Consider the following 19,852-nt stretch of genomic DNA (forward strand, 5'->3'; position numbering starts at 1 on the left):
ATTAAGTCATTTGCCCAAGATCACAGAGAGCCAGGAGCATAAGCCAGCCGTCCGGTTGCACAGAACGTTGCTGGTACCCAAAGTGACAGTAACGGAACAGCCTCAAACGGATGACCCGTCCCTGTGCCTTCTGGTCATCCCTGTTCCTAACACCACTGGTTCTCTGACACTGAGGTTGTGAACATGTTCTTCTGATGAGAGATCAGATGACTTTTATCTCCTGGAAACACGATGTCATGATTATTTTCGACTTTTCTACTCCTGGAAGCCCGGAACTATACCTGCTGATAGTTGGGCTTGATCTTGTACTCAGGGCAGGCTAATAGCAACAAAGGGGCTAGAAGGTCCAAACCTAATACAGAGGTAGGAACACGCCCCCACCCCGAGTATAAATCCCTTGGCATGTCCTTACCCTCTGAGTGGTACCCTCACATGAAGCCCATGCTTACCTGTCAGTGGCCACCACAGAAGCTAATTTAAGAAGCATGTATTGCATGGTGCACTGGGTGTTATATGCAACTAATGAATCATCGAACTTTACATCAAAAACCAGGGATGTACTGTATGGTGACTAACATAATATAATAAAAAATATTGTTATAAAAAAATTAAAATAAAATAATAAGTGGCTTCGCTCTTAATTTGCATCATATCAACTTTGGGAGAACTCTGAATAGTACATTCATCTCACAAGAATGACAGAGTGCCTCTTCCCTCCAGGGACTGTCCTGGGCACTCGGGATAGAGCAGTGAGCAGAGGGACACGCGCGCCTTTTGTGATGTTTACCTTCTAACTGACTCAGATACATAGCTTTGGTTTATAAAAAGTTTGGAAAAGTGGGGAAACAGAGGCATTGATAAATGGAATGCATTTGATAGGTAACTTCCTACCAAAAAGGGTAAAGGAAAATAGAAGATGTGTGTGGGGAGAAACTGCAAACCGTAAGCATGTCACTCTGATGATCATATTTTTCCAGACAGAAGGGAGACTTGCAGTCTGGCAATGGTTTGTATTTTCCTTCTGGTCTCTAAAATCGATTCCTATGGAAACTTCGTCCAGAAGTATAAAGATTAAATCACATTTAGGAATACATTCTGTAACTCCTCTTTATGTAATAGATTGAAACCATATACAGTATGAAGCCCAGCAACATATTATTAACAAGAGGATCATATCGTGTTTACTGTGGGGTCTTGAATTCTGAGCTGGGTATCTAGGCATGAAGGAGGTGTTCGATAAATCTTGGGTGGCTACGTGAATCAGTGTTCAGGTATCTATTGATACAATGTTAGATATAATGTTAGGGTAACCATTACCCTAAAATATCAAGCAGAGGCAAACACGTTGGTCAGGGAAGCATGGAAGGGGCGAAGGGAGAGCAGTGGCCGTTATTGGTGGCATTGGCGGATGGTAGCTGACACGCCTTTGGGATTGGAGGGAATCTTCAAATGAAACACTCAAGTAAAAACCATATCTTTCCTTTCAACAGGGCGTTGTTGCTGGCGCGCGTTCCAAAGGAGAACACAAGCAGAAAATCTTTTTAACCATCTCCTTTGGCGGTATCAAAATATTTGACGAGAAGACAGGGGTAAGTAAAAGAATCCCATGGCATTGTGAAATTGAATCCATTGACAGATGTGCCCTTAAAAGCCTCTACTCTCTGGGCAGGAATATCAAACAAGCATAAAAACACATAAAGCGACTGACAAACTTGATCAACTGTGATCGTCCATCAAAGGGACGCTCTTCCCTGACTTGGCCACAGTGTTTCTAACAGTGTGATTGTGATAGAAGTGTCACACAGGCCCGGGAATCTAACAGGAGATTGATGAGCTTTGAAGCGCGGTGGGTAATGTGACGGTTTAAGTTAAATTTCTTTGTGTGTTGGCAGCTTTAATGACATGCATCCTACAGGGAGACACGTGAATATCTTTTGACTTGGTCAAAGCCCCCAGACCTTCCTGAGTTTAGCCTTTGCCACCTTGCAATTGCTGTAATCAAAAAGGATGGAGTTTCCAATCTTAGAAAAGTCTGTCACTGCATGACCAGGAAATGTCAGGGCTGATGTGTTTGTTGAACCGCCAAAGAAGTGGTTTGTGTTTTCAGGAGCCCCCCCCGGCAGCACTTAGCTCCCACCTTCATCCCCAGGGCTGCCCTACCATTGGTGGTCCTGTTCATTGATGATAAGGGAAAAACAGAAAAATGTTCCATGCTCTGTTTAGTCCAGAGAGCAGGAGTCAGATGGACGTGGTTTTTTCCTTTTATTCATTCAGTGTTTTACAGCTTATAAAACACCTTTACATGTATTACCTCCTGTGCACTTCCCAAGTTAATTTTCAAGCGTCGTATACACCAGCCTCAACCAAGTTACTCAACCTTAGTCGTTTTGCATTACATTTTCTCTCCTTTGTTCTGACTCCTATTAGGATACCATACGAGTAGGAGGATGATAATTTAACAGTAAAAATGGGTTTTGAAGAAAAGCTTTTTCTGAATAATTAGTCATAGGATAGATATTTGTCTACCCAGATTCATAGCAGCATTATTCACAGCAGCCAAAAGGCGGAAACTACCCAAGCGTCCATCCACGGATGAGTGGATACACAAAATGTGGTGGCCTCATCCAATGGAATATTATTCAGCAGCAAAAAGGAAGGAAGTTCTGACACATGCTACTACACAAAGGAAACTTGAAGACATTATGCAAAGTGAAATAAGCCAGTTATAAAAAGGCAAATTCTGTTGGATTCCACTTCTATGACGTATCTAGATAAATGAAATTCAGAGAGACGAAAAGTGGAACGGCGGTGGTGAGAGCCTGTGGGGAGCAGGGGCATGTGATGAAGAGTGAGGGTTTAGTGAGTAGAGTTACTCCCTGGGAAGAAGAAAATGGCACTCGTGATGGATGGCTGGGGGGTACTGCACAACACTGTCCATACACTTTACACCCCTGAACTGTATGCCAAGAAATCTTAGAATGGTAAATTTTTAGTTATGTGAAGTTTACCACTATAAGAACAAGTGATAATAACTCCCCTTCATGAGGTACCTACTGTATACTACGTGCCTATTAGTCATGGTACATACATGATTCGGTTTTGCCCTCACAGCAGTCTTATGGGAAAATAATGATAATTATTATTTCATCAAGCGCATAGTATGTGCCAGGCATTGTTGTGAACCCTTTGTAAGTACCAACTCTGTTAATCCTCACGACAGCGCTGTGAGGTAGATGGCGGTATCCTTTCCATTTTATAGCTGGAGATATGGAAGAGAGAAACGTAGATGTAATTTATTGAAAGTAAGTGGTGGTTGGAGACAGGATTAGAATCCAGGTTAGTCTGGCCCGTGAGTCTTCTCACTTACCTCGATACCTGTTATCTCTCAGGATAAGTGACTTTGCCAAAGGTTACCCAGCAAGTAGGTGGCAGAACTGGGGTTTGGCCTCCCGTTGGCCTGAGTCAGTAGCAGGGCAGTTGAGCTCTCTATTATGGAGAAAGGTGGGCCTACCTCAGAATGCCTTGGGAGAAGGGAGTTTAGAATGAGGGCATAAGCACAGGGAGTACAGGAGCTTGAATGCAACAAGATTAAGAGCCTAATGAATGCCTCTCCTGCCTTTTATTAATATTATATATATTAATATTATATAGTTTCTGAAACCAGGGAGTTTTTCCTTCTCTTGGGTAGACTACAGTTTGGAGACTTGTGCTCAGTCTTGAACCTCACACTTGAAAAAGGACATAGGCAAATCAAAGAGTGTCCTGAGGAGGGGGGCCAAGACACTTGGAGGACTAGAAACTATGTTGAACCAAGACTTCTCAACACAGGTGTAGCCTCCTGAGCTCCCAGGTACACACAAGAGGCAGAGAGCTGTGGACTTGTAGAAACTGGTAGGATGTCACTGATCCCCTTAGCATCTTTATTGGGGGGAGACAAGTAATATGGATCAAGCCTAACCGGGAGATTTATATGCCCCAATACTAGGTCATCATCTCTAGTCTACCTGCCACCGATAGCCGGTATAACCAAAGGGACAGGAGTGAGCTCGAGTGTCACAGACTTTATCTTGTCCAGGGGCCATGTTTTTGGGCATTGCTCTTGCATTATGTAACCCTCCATTGGATAAGCTGTGCCTAGATCCTTAAAATCCCAATCACCAAATTTTAACTCATGAGGAGAGGTAGTTTATATTCTTGACCTAGAACTAAATCCTCAGTTGAGGGTGGCAAAACTGGCCCCAAAGAAAGATACCACCAAACTCTCTAATGCTATTTTTGGTTCTTCAACTAGACACAAAGGAGAACATCAGTGAAATCATTATTTCAGCTCAAAGCCATTTGACTTTGTGGAAAAAAATGTCCAATCCCTGGTGAAGGATCAGGGAGAAGGCAGAGTCAGGTGTCTTCTGCTTGGCTTACTTCACTCCAGTTCTGTATGATTCACATTAGGCCCTGGTAGCATCTGGCTTCTGCAGCCTGAGCTTGTTACTATGTCTCGACGCAAGTCTAGGGAAAGCTAGTAGAAGGGATTGAGTGTATTAAAGCCTGGAACAGAGACAGCAGAGAGCCAGACACCCCCTATTAATAGTGGTCATCTCTCCAAAGAGTTGTGTAGTAGCGGAAGGAGCTGACTTGTTCTGTGTGACCCAACAAATAGAAGCAAGATTGGGCGATACAAGTTTCTTTGAAGCTGTGTCGGTGTATGAGGAGGAGGAATTTTCCGCCAGTTAGGTGGACCACCTTCTGCGCTAGCGAGTCCCCAGCACTTAGGAGTGTTCAGGTAGCAACCGTATGGTGGGAAAATTGTGGAAGGGAGTCAAGTAGAGGATGAAGTATTGAACAAAGTCATGTCGAAGTTGAATCCTGAGACTAGTTTTAAAATTCTGTTTCTTCCTTAAAGTCATCCCTGTTGATGTGCTTTATCTTCAAACAAATGGAGGTTTTTCAAACTCCACTGGAGATTAGTTTACTAAACCTTTGTTGTTGCCCAGCAGGGGACCAACTGAATTGTGCAGGATAAGAGTTTAAGTGAAGTATTTTGTCCTACATATCAACGAAATGGAAAACTGGGTTTTTGTCATTTGGAATGACAAATTTTAGTTGTTTATCATAACTAAAGTATTCTCAAGCTTGACTGCATTTTTTTTTTCAAGCCAAAAAAAGAAACATTTGCAGAACGTGACAATAGCTAGGATTTTAAAATCCAAAAGCTGTCAAAAATGTTTTGATCCCAATTAAAGAGACCCTTTGCAGCAATTTACACCTTGTCTTGAATTTCAAAGGGTTCTTGATCCCAATCCTAACATGAGTAAATTCTGTTTTATTATTAGCATATTGCAGGGAATAAATCAATATTGAAAAGCTGTTCAGATTTTCAGATAGCTAGATATTGATAATGTGTCAAAGGGATCAGTGAGACTGCAGAAAATGTCATATATAAACTCATGGTTATTGGTAATAGTAGGAGCTGTAGGAAATCAGGAATAGATGTGGTTTTCATATCAATGTTACTAGGTCCTCAAATCAGACCTGTGGGTACTAAGGCAGGAGGGAAGTCATCTTCATTTTGCAGATAAAGAAACTGACTTGGCTGCAGACTCAGAACAAACCTTCCAATTTCAAATCTTCAGTCTTTCCAGGGAAACTTACTGACTTCTCTTCTCTCTTGATTTACAGTTTTATTCCATAGAATTGCTATAATTTGATGCCATAAAAAAATCCTAAATATTGCGGGACCCTGACAATCAGTCTGTTTCTCAAGACAGAGGGCCGTAGTCTGAATCAACTTTTCAAGATGCTGTGAGACCTTGTTGCCATAATCACGTGTAAATTTTGCTTGTTCGTTGGGCGTAGCCCACCCTGATGGTACTACTGTATGTACCATCTGAAGTACATTACAGCAATTCTGTGAAGTAGGTGCTTTTATTATGACCATTTTATAGTCGAGGGAAGTGAAATCCAAATTAAGTCCCACAGTAAATTAAGTAGCAAGAGCTGAGATCCAACCCCAGGCAGTCTGGTCCAGGAGCCGTGATGCTAGTAAGATAGCACTAATAATAACATACCTGCCTTAGTCTGTTTGGGCTTCTCTAACAAAAATGCCATAAAGGAGGCGGCTCATAAATAGCAGGTATTTCTTTCTCACAGTTCTGGAGGTGGGGAGTCAGATATCATGGCCCCGGCAATTTCACTGTCTGGGGGGAGAGCCCACTTCCTCATAGCTGATGCCTTTTTGCTGCATGTCCTCACATGGTGGAAGGGGTCAGGATGCTTTCTAGAGCCTCTGTTATCAGGACCCTAATCCCATTCAAAAAGGGTTTCACTCTCAGGACCTAATTACCTCCCAAAGGTCCCACCTCCTACTACCATCTCCTTGAGGGCTAGAATTTCAACATATGAATTTGGAGGGGGGAGGACATAAACATTCAGACCATAGCAATACCAAATTTTATAAATGATGTGCTTTTAAATATGTTAGAGCAGATTCAGTATTCTCTCTGTTTTATTGTCACCATTATTCATTTTCATGCTGATGACCTTTCCTGAGGGAAGGTGCAAAGAGTGGAGTTAGTACTGAAACTGTCTTGTAGATGGAATGTTGGCTGTGTAACCCATATGTGCTTAGGCAAGAGCAGATCGGATGCCTCTTCTATGCCACGTGATGCTCTGTTTCCTGGGGATTCAAAGATGAATTAGACGTGGTCCTTGCCCCCGAGCCTTTCACAGTCTGGTTTCACCAGACTCACAAATGGAACTGACAATTGCTAAAACCCAGGTGTGAATGGAGTTGTCAGGACTCAGGGGATCAAGACTAAGCTTTGCCTAGAACATTCAGGAATTTTTCACAGAAAAGGGCACACTGACATGGCAGTGGAGGAGTGAGCTAGAGAGGACCAGATAAGCAAGTCAGGAAAGAAAAATCGATATTTCAAAATGCACAGAGGTCTTAAAGAGAAAGCTACATGTGTTCATTCTTCTCTGCAAAAAATATTAATGAGCACTTCTACAAACATGCAGATGAGTGGGGCCATATCTTTTTGTTCATCACTGTTATCTGTCTAGTTAGCACAATGACCCCCACATAGTAGGTGCTCAGTAATACTGCACAAAAATTAAATTGACTTAGTGATTAAGAACCAGCAAATGTACAAAAGAAAAACTAGGGCATAGCGGGGGAGAGGTGGAGAGCGACCCAGGATTGAATATTGTCTCTCGTCATAGAGGGCTAATGATATCTTAAATGCAATGGTTGCACTTAAATCTCAGGGCTGATTTAATAATGTACTCTTCAGGGAAAACCAGATGTTACTTGTATCTCATCAAAAACAGGACTGTTGTTCCTTCAGTTCAAACTGGATGTTTTGAGTGGGGCTTGGGGAGAGCAGTTCAGGAAGAGGAAGGGAAAGTGGCCCTGGGGAAGGGGACAGGGAAGAAGAGGAAGGGGCTACAGAGCAGAGTGCTGGGATCTGGGAGTCTATGGGGCATCCCCGTCATGCCGGGAGCCCCTGAAACACTACACAGAATTCTCACTAGACTACTTCTGAACTAGCCTGTAAGCTTCACGGCATGGTTTCCCACATGCTCGTGTGTGTCCTGTCTCCTTGGACACCCACCAGTTCTGGAAGGTTTGATTGCTGCCTCTTACAGATGAGTCTACTAAAGGTACAGGGAGGATAAGTGGCTTTCCCAAGGCTATTATGTATAGGAATTGATTTCAAATTCACATTTTGCAGCACCTGAGCTCGTTTTCCTTCTCCTACTCCAGAGATTCTCCACTTCATTGGTTCTTTCCCTGTACTGGGTGTTTTGGAACCTTATGTAGGCATTATGTGGTTACAACTTTTGGGGAAGAGGGTCCTAATGCAGGAATTTAGTAGGGACGAAGGATGCTAGACATTCTACAGAGTATAGGATGGTCACACACAACAGAAATGTTTCCTGTGCTATATGACTTTCAGATGTCTTACTAGACATCCATGTAGATAAAAAACCTATTTATAATGAACTGGATCTAAAATCTAACTCTGCATATAAGCAAAGTATATCCATAATACTGAATTTTCCAGAAATGCAACTGAGCTACAAGAAGGGAGTGCTTTGTTTTATTGGATCCGCATCAAGAGCTGTTCTTCGTTTTGGGAAACCATACCACGTGACGCTCTTCACGTTTGAGTCACCAACATGGCACAGGTGTACCAGTTTCATGGTACCTGTCATGTTCACTATAACTCGACTCATTTGGCCCTTCCTTAAAAATGTCAGATGTAGGGAAAAGAGCATCTGCATATTGAATCGAACACTTCTTCAACCCAAATTTATTCATTATAAGAAAATGTAAACATATAACAACGTCCTATGTTCTTCTGTTGTAGTTGTAACTAAGTATTTATATGTCGACATTCACATCATTTTTTATCCGAAATCATCTTTTATTTCTTTGTTATAATTAGGACAGTTTGATGTGCTTGAACTTTATGTGTGTAGGTAGAGTATATAATCCTTTGCAGGCAATAAAGGAAGGATTACAAAATATTTGTTATAAAAAGAAGGTGTTTGGTCAGACAAGATTAAGAACCCCTGTCTAGACCAGGCCACCATTTTCATTGGTTCATTCACTCATTCATTCAGTCGATTCATTCATTCATTCATTCATTCCACAAGTGCTTATTGAGTGAAAGGGGTATTCTACTTGGTGGATAGAGATGAAACGGCCTGAAACCATTCCTTCAAGGATCTTCTGGCATTGGAGGTAGGACATATATAAATAACTAAAAGCTCAAAACAAGAATAATGAATATAATAAGAGAAAGAGGAAAGTATCACGAGAGTTTAAAAGAAAAAAATGATTTCTTCCGTCTGAAAAAAATATGGACTGATTTAGGAAGAAAGGGCAAAATCTTGAAAAACGGACAAGATATGATGTCGGGGGTATTAGAAGACCAGTGTCCAAGCAAAGGGAATTACAGGGAGTGTTTACTAAGCCTGTATAACAGGAAAGTCATGAAGGAGGGCAGGCATGGGGAAGAATGACATGTCTATTATTCTGGATGGGTAATTGCTATCAGTGAGAGAGGAAACTGAGAAAGTAGGCAGGGGCCAGATTGTAAGGCCTGGAATATCAGACCAAAGGGTTTTGGTTGAACCATGTGTGTTATAGCTGAGATACTATTCAATGTACAGAGAAGTCGGTACAGGGACTATAAGGCCACCCTTAGTTCTTAAGATGCCTTTGTGCTAATCAGGAACAGGTCCTTTCTTTAAAACTCATTGCCATCTTCTGGTAAATTGTTGCACTAATTATATACACTTTTGATGACTATAGCATGTCTCATTCCCCGGAAGCTGTGCAGTATACACCCTGCCCAGCTGGACGTGGCAGATCTCGGCGTATCATCAGTGGATGAGCAGAATGCTGGGGTTGCCACATCTTGCCATTCCCTGTGCAAACCAGGCACTGCCCAGCTTTTGTGATTTTTCTCAAGGCAGCCCCTGCGCTCTGAATGTCCTTTGCCTTGTTTCACACAGTAAATATCTCATTTTTCAAGGGCTTGTAATGTCAACAGTAATACCAACAGCAGTACAACACACTTAAATTTATCAAGACCTTTCTCTGGGCAAAGTGCTTCCTTCAACCAAGTGCTTTACACATTTCCTCCCGCATGCAGGGTTCATGCCGAGTCTGTTGGAATCCACGGCCCACACTCCTTGCCAGTATGGTGTAGGCACCAGAGAGTGGCTGGAGTGGAAGGAACATAGATTTGAGATCCAGACTATCCTGGATCTACTCTTGCCCAGTTGTGTGATTGTAAACCAATTTTTCTTAAGGACATTGTGCCTCTTTTAGTCATCTGTAAGATGGGAATAATAAAAGTACCTATGTCTTAGGGTTGGTGCAAGATTAAATGAGGATTTAATTTAATCCCATAAGATTTAGAATAGTGCCTGATATATAAGGCTCTAGATGTTAAATAATATCATATCATTACCTATATTGGGCCTTCTTTGGTACAGACCTTCTTATGTCCTCTAAGCAGAATGAAGAAGTCCTTTTGTAATGCTCCTACAGCACCCTCTGCTCTCCTTCATCATAGCAGACCATCACACTCCCATCAGACGACACACTCCACGAGGTGCCTGGTGCCTTGACCAGCCCTTGCTCTATCTGCAGGGTCTCGCATAGGCCCTAGCATGTGACAGAAATGCTAGTTGGACACTGAAGGAAGGAGGAGGAAAGGCAATCAGGGAGGAGCAAAACAAAGGAGAAGGAAGGAAGGAACAAGGAAATCATGAATAAGTCAACTTACAAAGAAATGCAGATCACCTGGGCCAGATCTTGGAGCCAAAGCTACTCATTTTGCCACGCAGGCCGTGAGTCCAGGAAAGAACAATGTACGTGGTTCAGAGTGAACCCAGTCCTAGGATGTCCTGGATGAGAGGCCCCTTGTGCCGTGACTAATGTACTCATTTGCAAGTGAAGAAACCTAGAACCTCAAGAGAAGTGATGCCCGACACCCCCCTCCCCCGCAAATCACATGCGAGGCACACAGATTTGAACACCCCTCGGGGCTCCCCTGTGTCACTCTGATGCTCACAAACAGGAAACAGGAAGTGTTCGCTTCCCTCCCTCCACTTCCTTTATTTTGTCTTTCTCTCCTCTATACCATGTCCATGCTTTCTGCTCCCTCGATCAGTGTTCGGGCTCCCACGTGCCTGACAGCAGCCCCAGATCCATTTTAATATCAAAGAGACTGAATATCTAAGGGGGAAAATTGGGTCTCTGTATGTTTAGCTTCTCGTTGGATGATATTGGATTTTAATTTATCACAATAAAGAATCAATTTATAGCTCAAAACCAACATATTTTTAGAAACTGATACAATGAGGAAGCTGCCTCTGGAAGATCATTTTGGCAGGATCTTATAATTCATGACAGGGGGGAAAGGATGTCCATATCACCCTGGAAAGTGAGACCGTGAATGTTTCCACGCAGTTCTGGTAAATTCAGAAATGTAATATCTTTCCCTTAATGAATCATTTTTATCAATTTTGGTCTTTAAGGAGGTAAAAGGTAACATTTTCTTTGCTAGCTCCTTTTACATGCTTGATCTCATTTCTTTCTATCCCCTAAGGACTCCACTAAGGAATATTACTAGCATTAAACAGATGCAGAAACTGAGACTCAGAGAGGTGAAGGGACTTGCACAAGGCCAAATATCAAACCAGTTGCAGAGCTAGGAATGGCCCCCAGCATGGCACAGTGGCCAGGCCCACGTTCTTTCCAGTTCCCGGTGGTGGTATCTCAGCCCTTCAAGGGTAAAGTGGCCATTCCTTGCTCTCCAGCGGGGAAGTCAAACTGTGTCTAGGGTTCTCATCATGCAGACCGGCCCTGTGACTGAAGGTTTATCAGCTACACTTTGGGCTTCTGAAGTGGGGAGGGTGTGCGAGCCACTGGTCTCAAAGCTGCAGAACCTACATACGCAGGGTGACCTTGGGTATGGCTCATCTGCTTGCTCCCTGGGACTCTGTTTCCTCAGCTGATGGTCATTCCACAGCATTGTTATTAACGGTCCAGAGAGCAAACATGGTGGGTCGCATGGGCTCTGGCAACTATTTCATTCCGCCTCTGTACCGTGAAAGCCACCTCACCCAACATGTAAACAAATGAGTTTGGCTGCATTCCAATAAAACTTTGTCAAAATAAGTGTCTAGTTCATGAGCCGTACTTTGCTGGCTCTGTTCTGGCTGATTATTAAGGAGTCTTCTTACTTTCTCCTTCTGGCACTCGGATGAGCCCAGTGGGAGAGCAGGTTGAATACCAGCTGAAGACCTCAGGTGCTTCCTCTCTCTCAGCCCTTGGTCACTGTTCTTTCATGGCTGACTTTTGGGATGAATGCAGAAGTGGGTTGTTTTGTTTTGTTTTATAAACTTTGAAGATAAGTATTCAGCTTTGAGGAATTGTATTATTATTATTGCTACCATTTGTTGAGCACTAATTGCCAGACACTGTGAAGTGCTTCCCATATATTTTTCTCATTGAATTCTTGCAGTCCATCTGTTAGTTATATAGTATTAGCCTCACTTTACAGAGGAGGTGACTAGGATTCAGGGAGGTTAGGTCACTTAACAGGACCGCTGTGAAGTTTTTGTCAGTTTTTTTTTTTTTTTTTTTTTTTTTTGGTCAATTTCTTGATAGTCATTGAGTACCTACTATGTGCTCAATGGGATGTGCATACATGGGTGAATAAAAGGAAGGTCCCTACCTCTTAGAGTTTACATTCTAATGTGGGGAGACAGAAAACAGTAGCCACACATCAATCCCATCCTCTGTTGGAGGGTGGTCAGTGCTAAGGAAAAGGAAAAAGTAAAGCAAGGTCAGGGCAGTTCTCCACTGTACTTTCTTTGTCCTTGCGAAGGGGCCTGTGATATACGTGCATTGTAAATCACAAATATTAACGTGCTCTGGGAGCTTCCTGTAGTTTTAAGGGTCAGCTGAGTAATGGAGAAAGACACTTCTGAAAATTCTCATGCAAATTCCGGAGACCTTAGACTTGATAAATCAGAGCTGTCCGTTTGGGTGTTGCCGTTTTTATTTAGATGGCCGATGGCTTTCTGTGGGATCTGCTGTTGATTGTTTTTCTCTCTCACGCATTGCTCTTAAATTTTAATTTAAAACACGTTTCCGCGACTCTGTCATGGTTATTTAATAGTTACTTCTCTTTTTACGAGGACACTCCTTGCCAGAGCCGTTTGTATCGAAATGGTGAGACTGCAAGTAGGCACAGCGGTGATGAGATGGTTCTTTGTGCTTCTCTGGAGTCCTAATCAGTGGCGGCCTGACATGGGCAGCCTTGGTAGTTCTGGGTACAGGAAAGGAATGTGTGTCCTCGAAAGTGAGAGTCCGAGTCAAGGTGAGAGCCTGGTCAAGCCCGCCTCTCGGGGGCGGGGTGGGGGGGGGATGTGCTGGGGAGAACATGTGGACTAGATGACTAGTGGCATGGAAGGAGCCCTGGATTTGAAGGGTCACTCAGTTAGAGAAGCTCAGGTTGAACTGTAACCAAAGAAACAACAGAAACAGCAAGGGTGATCCAAAGAAGGCTAACACTGTCGTCCCGGACGTTCTTGTAGGTGCTTTCTGTACATCTCATTTCATACCTTTATGAAGCAGTGACTCTCTTAGTAGCGCAGTGTCCTCCTTTGGAGTCTGAAAGCAGTCATTAACTAGCCGGTCTTAACAGCCAGCCTGCAAAAGAGAGGTATGGCCTCTTGTTTGTAAAAGATGACACAGAGGTGCGGAAAGGTGCAGTGTGTTGCCGCGCTGTCCCTCAGATAGTAAAGGGCGCCTCGTGCAACACGTTATGTAATGCCATCCCGGCTTGTTGGCCAAAATAAGGAAACTGGTGCGTGAGTGTGAACAGTCTCCCACGGATGGCTAGCTGATACCTTGAACAAAATGCTTCAGTGTTCAGTGATATCCTGGTTTATTTTTCATCATTTATGCTATAGTTACAGATTGTGTGTGTGTGTGTGTGTGTGTGTGTAGCATTAATGAAGTGCGTTTTTATATCTTATAGTCACTATTTTCTTGCACCTTTCCCCACTTTCCTATGCACCAGGAGCAACCATGCTAAGCTGGGAAGGCATTTGCATTCCCTGATTACTTGCAGATATGAGAAGTGGGACGGATGAGAATTTTAAATGAAGAAACAAACAAAAACGCTAGACTGAGTCATTTGAAGGCAGGACCCATGGTTTGGCCATTCTTGTATCTCCTGTCTCATGGCATGTAGTAAGCTCCCAGTAGGTATGTACACAATTGCACTAAATTCCCCCATTGTGAAGTCAGACAGCCTGTGATTCACCTGCTTGTCTCGCTGTGTCTAAAACCGTTAGCCATTGTGGGTGGTCTTTAAATTCTATCAACAGTTACCTAGTGGAGACAGAAAATGGGAGCTCCATCCGCTCTGGCGGTGGGCTTCAGTGATAGAATACATTTCACTCAGGCCACGTCTGTCCTTCCTAGGGCTCCTCGAATTTCTAGATGAGTAGGAGGTTACATAAGAGGTGTTAAAAGTTGCACGTAAGGTACTAAATCTCACCTTCTGGTGTTAGTAATGCCTTAATGCATAGGTGCCTCGTTTCCCCCATCTTTCTTTCTCTTTCCCCTGATCTAATATACCTTTATCTTGCTCATCCCTGTTCTCCAGTGCTCATATGTATGTAAACAAGTCACTTTTTTTCTATTGCCATATGCATTGTCCAAGGACATTATCAAGTATCAACACTGTAGAAGATATAAAGTATGACCTGCTATAAAAGAAGTAAAATACACCTGAGGGGAACGTGGGATCTAATTGGGGGAAGGAAAAGAACAAACACTTATTGAGCACCTACTGTGTGTCTAGCCCTCTACTAATATTATAATACGGGTTCCTGGAGGACAGCAACTCTTGCCTTCTTCTGCCCATCCTGTGCCCTGCCAGAGCAGAGAGTACTCCCCAAGGGAGGGAGTCCCTTCAAGGACCTGTGGGGTCTGCACCTCAAAATTTTGATGCCAGGCACTCTGGGTCCTGGAGTATGTGCAAGCGTGTTTTGCTCCAAAGGATGAGAGAGAGAAGGTTAGCCTAGCAGAAGTGGGAGGTGATGAGGGAGTGCTGTGAGGGAGTCTATTGTGCTGGGTGAATTACACACACCATCTCACCCAGTCCTCAGATTCATGCCGTGTTGCTAACCCCATTCTGCTGGCTGGAGCCATGAACACCAGGGGTGGGGAAGGACAAAGGTGTGCTCTAGGCACTGAAGACAGAGGCCAGTGACTCCACAGTTCTGACTTGAGCCCGGGGCCTCATGGTCTGTCTGATGGCCCCACATCAGACCTGGTATGCAGCCATTGCCACCGTATGCAGCTCCCATACTATGGCTCCAGCCAAACATTCTCTGGGGATCCCACCGGCACTCATCCTCCTCCAGCTGCCTCCATCCAATAACTCAGGGATTCGCCTGCCAGAATGGATTTGACTTCTTAAACTATTTAGAAAATCAGGAGATTGCAGATCTGCAAGAAATTACCAGGGAAGCATGGCCTCAATATTTAAATACAATATGCCTGCACCTCCAGAGACGGAGGTCTGAATTTTTCATGATGTCTAAGAGATACACAGACTATTTTGAAATTATATATCTAAAAAATTCGAAGATAAAGATGGCACTGGCAATTGTCTAAACTCAAGACAGTCACAGCTGCACCTTGGGAGGGAAGACACTTCCTCTCCTCCGTAAATGGGTCCAAGGAGGGAGCCTGAGACTGTGAGGTGTGCAGATGAACCATCTCGTGACCGCCGTCTGATACATTGCACCCACGTGCGTGGATGCCGTGGTTGTTGACAGGGTCTGATCCTTCCTTGTATTTAATGCCTCCTCTACTTACAAAAACAGCATTTATTTATCGTGAAAAATTTACGAAATACAGAAAAGCTGCAGAGAAGAAAATACAAAAATGATCTGAAGTGCCACTGCTTAGAAACAAACCCAGGCAATATTTTGGTGCCTGTACCGCCAGTCTTTTTACGCAAATACAACTTTTTTTCAAAACCAAAATTATCCTGTACATGCTGCTTTGTAATCTTTTTGCTTATATACGTCTTCTCTTTCATTAACTATTTCTCTAACATTCTCAGTCACTGTAAAGCATTCTAGCATATGTGTGCAATGTAATTTAATAAGCCCCATCTTGTTAGTGTCTGCATCTTTGGGCATGTCTTTTTATATACATCTGTGAGGATTTCCTTTAGTTGAACTTCCGAGTCACTGGCTCAACATATATGTATATTTTTAAAGCTTTGTGGTGGTTTTTTTTGGTCAAATTATGTTTTAGAAAGTTGTACTGCCAGATGTACAAACACTGATCAATGTTTCACTACATATTTTGAGCATGTTGTCATTTATTTTATTTTTCTAAGTTTTTAAAATTTATTTATTTGAGAGAAAGGAAGAGAGCACAAGCAGGGAGCAGAGGGGAGAGGGAGAAGGAGAGGGAGATTCCCTGCTGAACAGAGAGCCTGACTCATGACTGGATCCCAGACCCTGGGATCATGACCTGAGCCGAAGGCAGACGCTTAACCAACTAAGCCACCCAGGGGTCCCTCATTTATTTTAAAATAGAAATTTTTAAGCTTTTTGATATTAAACTTTAGATGGAATACCTTCGTCTTGATTTCATTACCCTCTCAGAAGAGTCTTCACAGGGCAGCAATGTAATTGGAGAGACTATATTTTATACTGATGAGACTAATAGTCCTTTGGCTTTACCTGCAAATCCGAATGATGCCGAAGGGCCTTGAGAGTTGGCTCAAGTTGGATTTCTTATTGGGGTTGGCTTATCAGTTCTCAAACTGTTAACTCTCTGGACCACAGTTATGCCCTTGGTCCTACACTTCCTCTGGCCTGTGTACAGGGCAGTATTATCAATTCCCCATGTGTGCATAAGTGCCACCAAAAGGACAAAACTTGACAGTCTGGACAATTGTAATTTAAGATTTCTGATCTTTGACTTTTAAGCAGAATTATATATATATATATTTTTTTTTCATCTTTGACTTTTAAGCAGAATAAAATATATATATATATATATTTTTTTTTTTTCATCCCTACCCATAAAGCTCTGCAGCCTTGGGCAAGTCTTTTCACCACTGTGAGCCTAAGTGTCCTCCACCCTAAGATGAAGATGGGGATGACTTTGGCCTTCTTCAAAAGTCTGTGGGAATAATTCAGGGAAAGCAAATGCATGTTAAAGCTCTTTACAAATGAGCGCTCCTTGATGACGTGTACTATTTTTGTTCCAGGAGTAGAATAAAGTTGGCATTCAGCAAATGTTTATGAGTGCATAAACTCCTCCTTGGTGTTCTTCATTCTAATAATTTGTGTAATTTATGGAGAACGGGTTTATGGAGCTCCGGAATGCAGCCTCGGTCTGTCCAAATTCAGAATTAGTGGGATCTGAAATAATGAGATTTTCCGTCGGCTTCCTTCAGGGTGGCTCCAGTACCCCCACGGCGCTCATCAGTTGGGTTTCCTGCCCATAGTGCTTATATTCCTGCCACTCAGATAAGGTCTTCTAGAGAACCGAATGTGCTTTATACCTCTTGGGGCCATTTCTCTAGCTTCAGAGAACTTTCTGCACAAATCTGCCTTTGCTTTTATCTCTTTTTATGGAACTATGTGAATATCATCGGGAGAGTTAAGGTTAACTATTCCATCGTGTCTAAAATTCCATCCTTAAAAACCAGAACTTCCATCACACCTTGGAGAAGTCATTTGTTGTTCTTTTCCTGATATCCTCATCTGTAAAAAGTAAATTCTTCTATCAAACATTTACCACAGATGCACTGTGTCCCAGGGACTGGGACACCGAGATGGATCAGAGAGACGCCCTTCCTCCGCAGGACTCATGATCTAGCAGCCAAGGAAACAACCTGTTAGATGACAGTGTGATAAGGTCACGGTGTAGTCGCCTCACTTCACGTTCATACACATGCGCTTCTGTATTAATGCCCTGAAAAGGAAAGCAAACAGAATCATTCTACTTAAGCGAGCAGATGATATTTAATCGATCCATACTGGGAGTGTTGGTGAAATAGATATATAAGGTAGAGATACTGAGCAGAGACCAGCATCACAGAAGCGATCATTGGTGGGGAGTAAACTCCACTCAGCCTGGCATCCCGCTGGCTCCCACAACCAAAGGGGGAACCACTGTCCGTTCATACCGCACCTGTCTTTCTGGGTCTTCGCATGTAGTGTGTTTTGGTTTTATTGTGTTTTTCTGCCTAGAGCTTTCTTCCCCTGCCTCCCCCCAGCCCACTCACTGTTGACCCCTTCCTTTATTTGGCTGACTCTAGTTTATCGTGTAGGCCACTCTACTCAGGTGCCTTTTTTTCAGAAATTTCTCCATAACCTACCACCTAGGCTAGATAGCATTTGTCTGTACTTTCAGGCATCAGCCACTGGTAATAATTATTAAACTGTGTTTTACAAAAGGTAGAAAAAGCCCAAGTGTCCATCAGTGAATGAATGGATAAACAAAATATGTCCTATCCATACAGTGGAATGTTATTCAGTGTTAAAAAGGGAAGGAGATTCTGAAACAAGCTACAAAGTGGATGAACCTTGAAGATATTACGCCAAGTGAAATAAGCCAGTCACAAAAGGACAAATACTGTATAATCCCTCTTATATGAGGTTCCTAGAGTAGTCACATTCATAGAGCAAATAGCACAGTGGTTGCCAGGAGCTGGGGGGGGGGGATGGGGAGCTCATGCCAATAAGTACAGAGTTTCAGGGCACCTGGGTGACTCAGTCAGTTAAGTATCTGCCTTTAGCTCAGGTCACGATCCCGGGGTCTTGGGATCGAGCCCCACGTCAGGCTTCCTACTCAGCAGGGAGCCTGCTTCTCCCTCTGCCTCTACCCCTCCCCCCTGCTCGTGCTCTCTCTCTCTCAAGTAAATAAATGAAATCTTAAAAAAAAGAAATAAGTACAGAGTTGCAGTTGGGGACGATGAAAAAGTTGTACAACAGTATGAATGTTCTTAATGCCACTGACCTGTACACTTAAAAATGGTTCAAGTGGTAATTTTTATGTTATGTATATTTTATAACAATGAAAAAATATGTTATAATTGGGTGTGTTGTGACAGTATGCCTTCCAGTACCTTATGCTCCCTTGAGAGCAGAGGCCAGGGGTTTTCATCACTGTGTTCTCAGTACTAAGCCAACACCTCGTAGATAGTAGGTACTCACTTAAAAAAAGTTGCATGAGGGGCGCCTGAGTGGCTCAGTTGGTTGAGCGTCTGACTCTTGGTTTCCGCTCAGGTCGTGATCTCAGGGTCATGAGATGGAATCCCACATGGGGCTCTGTGCTCAGGGGGGAGTCTGCTTCTGTCCCTCTGTCCCTCCCCCTGCTTGCACTCTCTCTGTCAAGTAAATAAATCTTTAAAAAAAAATCGAGTGAATAAATGTAGAAGTTGTCTATTATTAGGATATCAGAATAATACACCCTAATTTTATAGAGAGGAAAACTCAGAGGGAAGTGCTGACCTTACTAGGACCACACAGCTCGTAGCCATCCGTGTCAGGACTGAGACCCAGATGCTGTTGACCCCAGTCCAAAAACATCCTTCCCTTCATGCCAGCCTTTATTTGCCATCTGTGTCTACACACAGTCGATAGGACCAGAGAAGATAGATGCGGATACATGGATCTGAAATACCACCTCTTCGATCAAAAATGATGGTAGAAGGCTGAAAAGAGGGTAGAAGAGGAAGAGGAGAAAAAGAGCCCGTAGAAGATTTCCCTGGGATACAGTCACTTTTCATTTACTTTTTACTTTTTCTAATCTCTTGCCATGTAACCAAAAGAATTGGAATGGGGAGATTCATTGAGTAATCAGTTGTTTCCCAAGGGCCATACCAGAATCCCAGTCTCTTTGGTAATTTAACCTGGAAGGGGGTTTTGCTGGAGGGAAGAGCCCACACGATTGGGGATGGACAAGATGATTTAATGGGCCTCTTCCTGCCCTAATTGCTAATCTTCCTTGTGGGAACCCCCTTCTCGTGCTGTATTAAAGACTCCATTAATTTGTTTATATATAAATTCAAGCTACTTCAGTTCTGTCACACTTCTAAGAGGCTCCCCTTCAAGAGTCCCTGGCTTGTACCACCCATTAGGATTTACTGATAAGAAAGATGCATTATACATTTTATTACCTTGTCTATGGAGCACATGTAACAACTATAAAGTACATTCATGTATAGTATGAATAACTGTCAGAGTAATTGATAAAGTAGTCTGTAATAAAGGT

The 19,852-nt window shown here is 43.0% G+C and overlaps 1 protein-coding gene across 1 annotated transcript in view; it reads left to right on the top strand.

Moving 5' to 3' along the window:
* LOC121102090 (disabled homolog 1-like) overlaps positions 1-1,708 on the top strand; it is a 178,187-nt gene extending 176,479 nt beyond the window's left edge. The window contains exon 5 of the mRNA XM_040627256.1: positions 1,491-1,708. Coding sequence (XP_040483190.1) covers positions 1,491-1,688 — 198 coding nt within the window. The 3' untranslated portion in view covers positions 1,689-1,708. The remainder of the gene's footprint in view (positions 1-1,490) is intronic.
* The last annotated feature ends 18,144 nt before the right edge of the window (positions 1,709-19,852 follow it).

This window comes from Ursus maritimus, unplaced genomic scaffold (assembly GCF_017311325.1).
Source record: "Ursus maritimus isolate PB19 unplaced genomic scaffold, ASM1731132v1 scaffold_12, whole genome shotgun sequence".
NCBI classification, from domain to species: domain Eukaryota; kingdom Metazoa; phylum Chordata; class Mammalia; order Carnivora; family Ursidae; genus Ursus; species Ursus maritimus.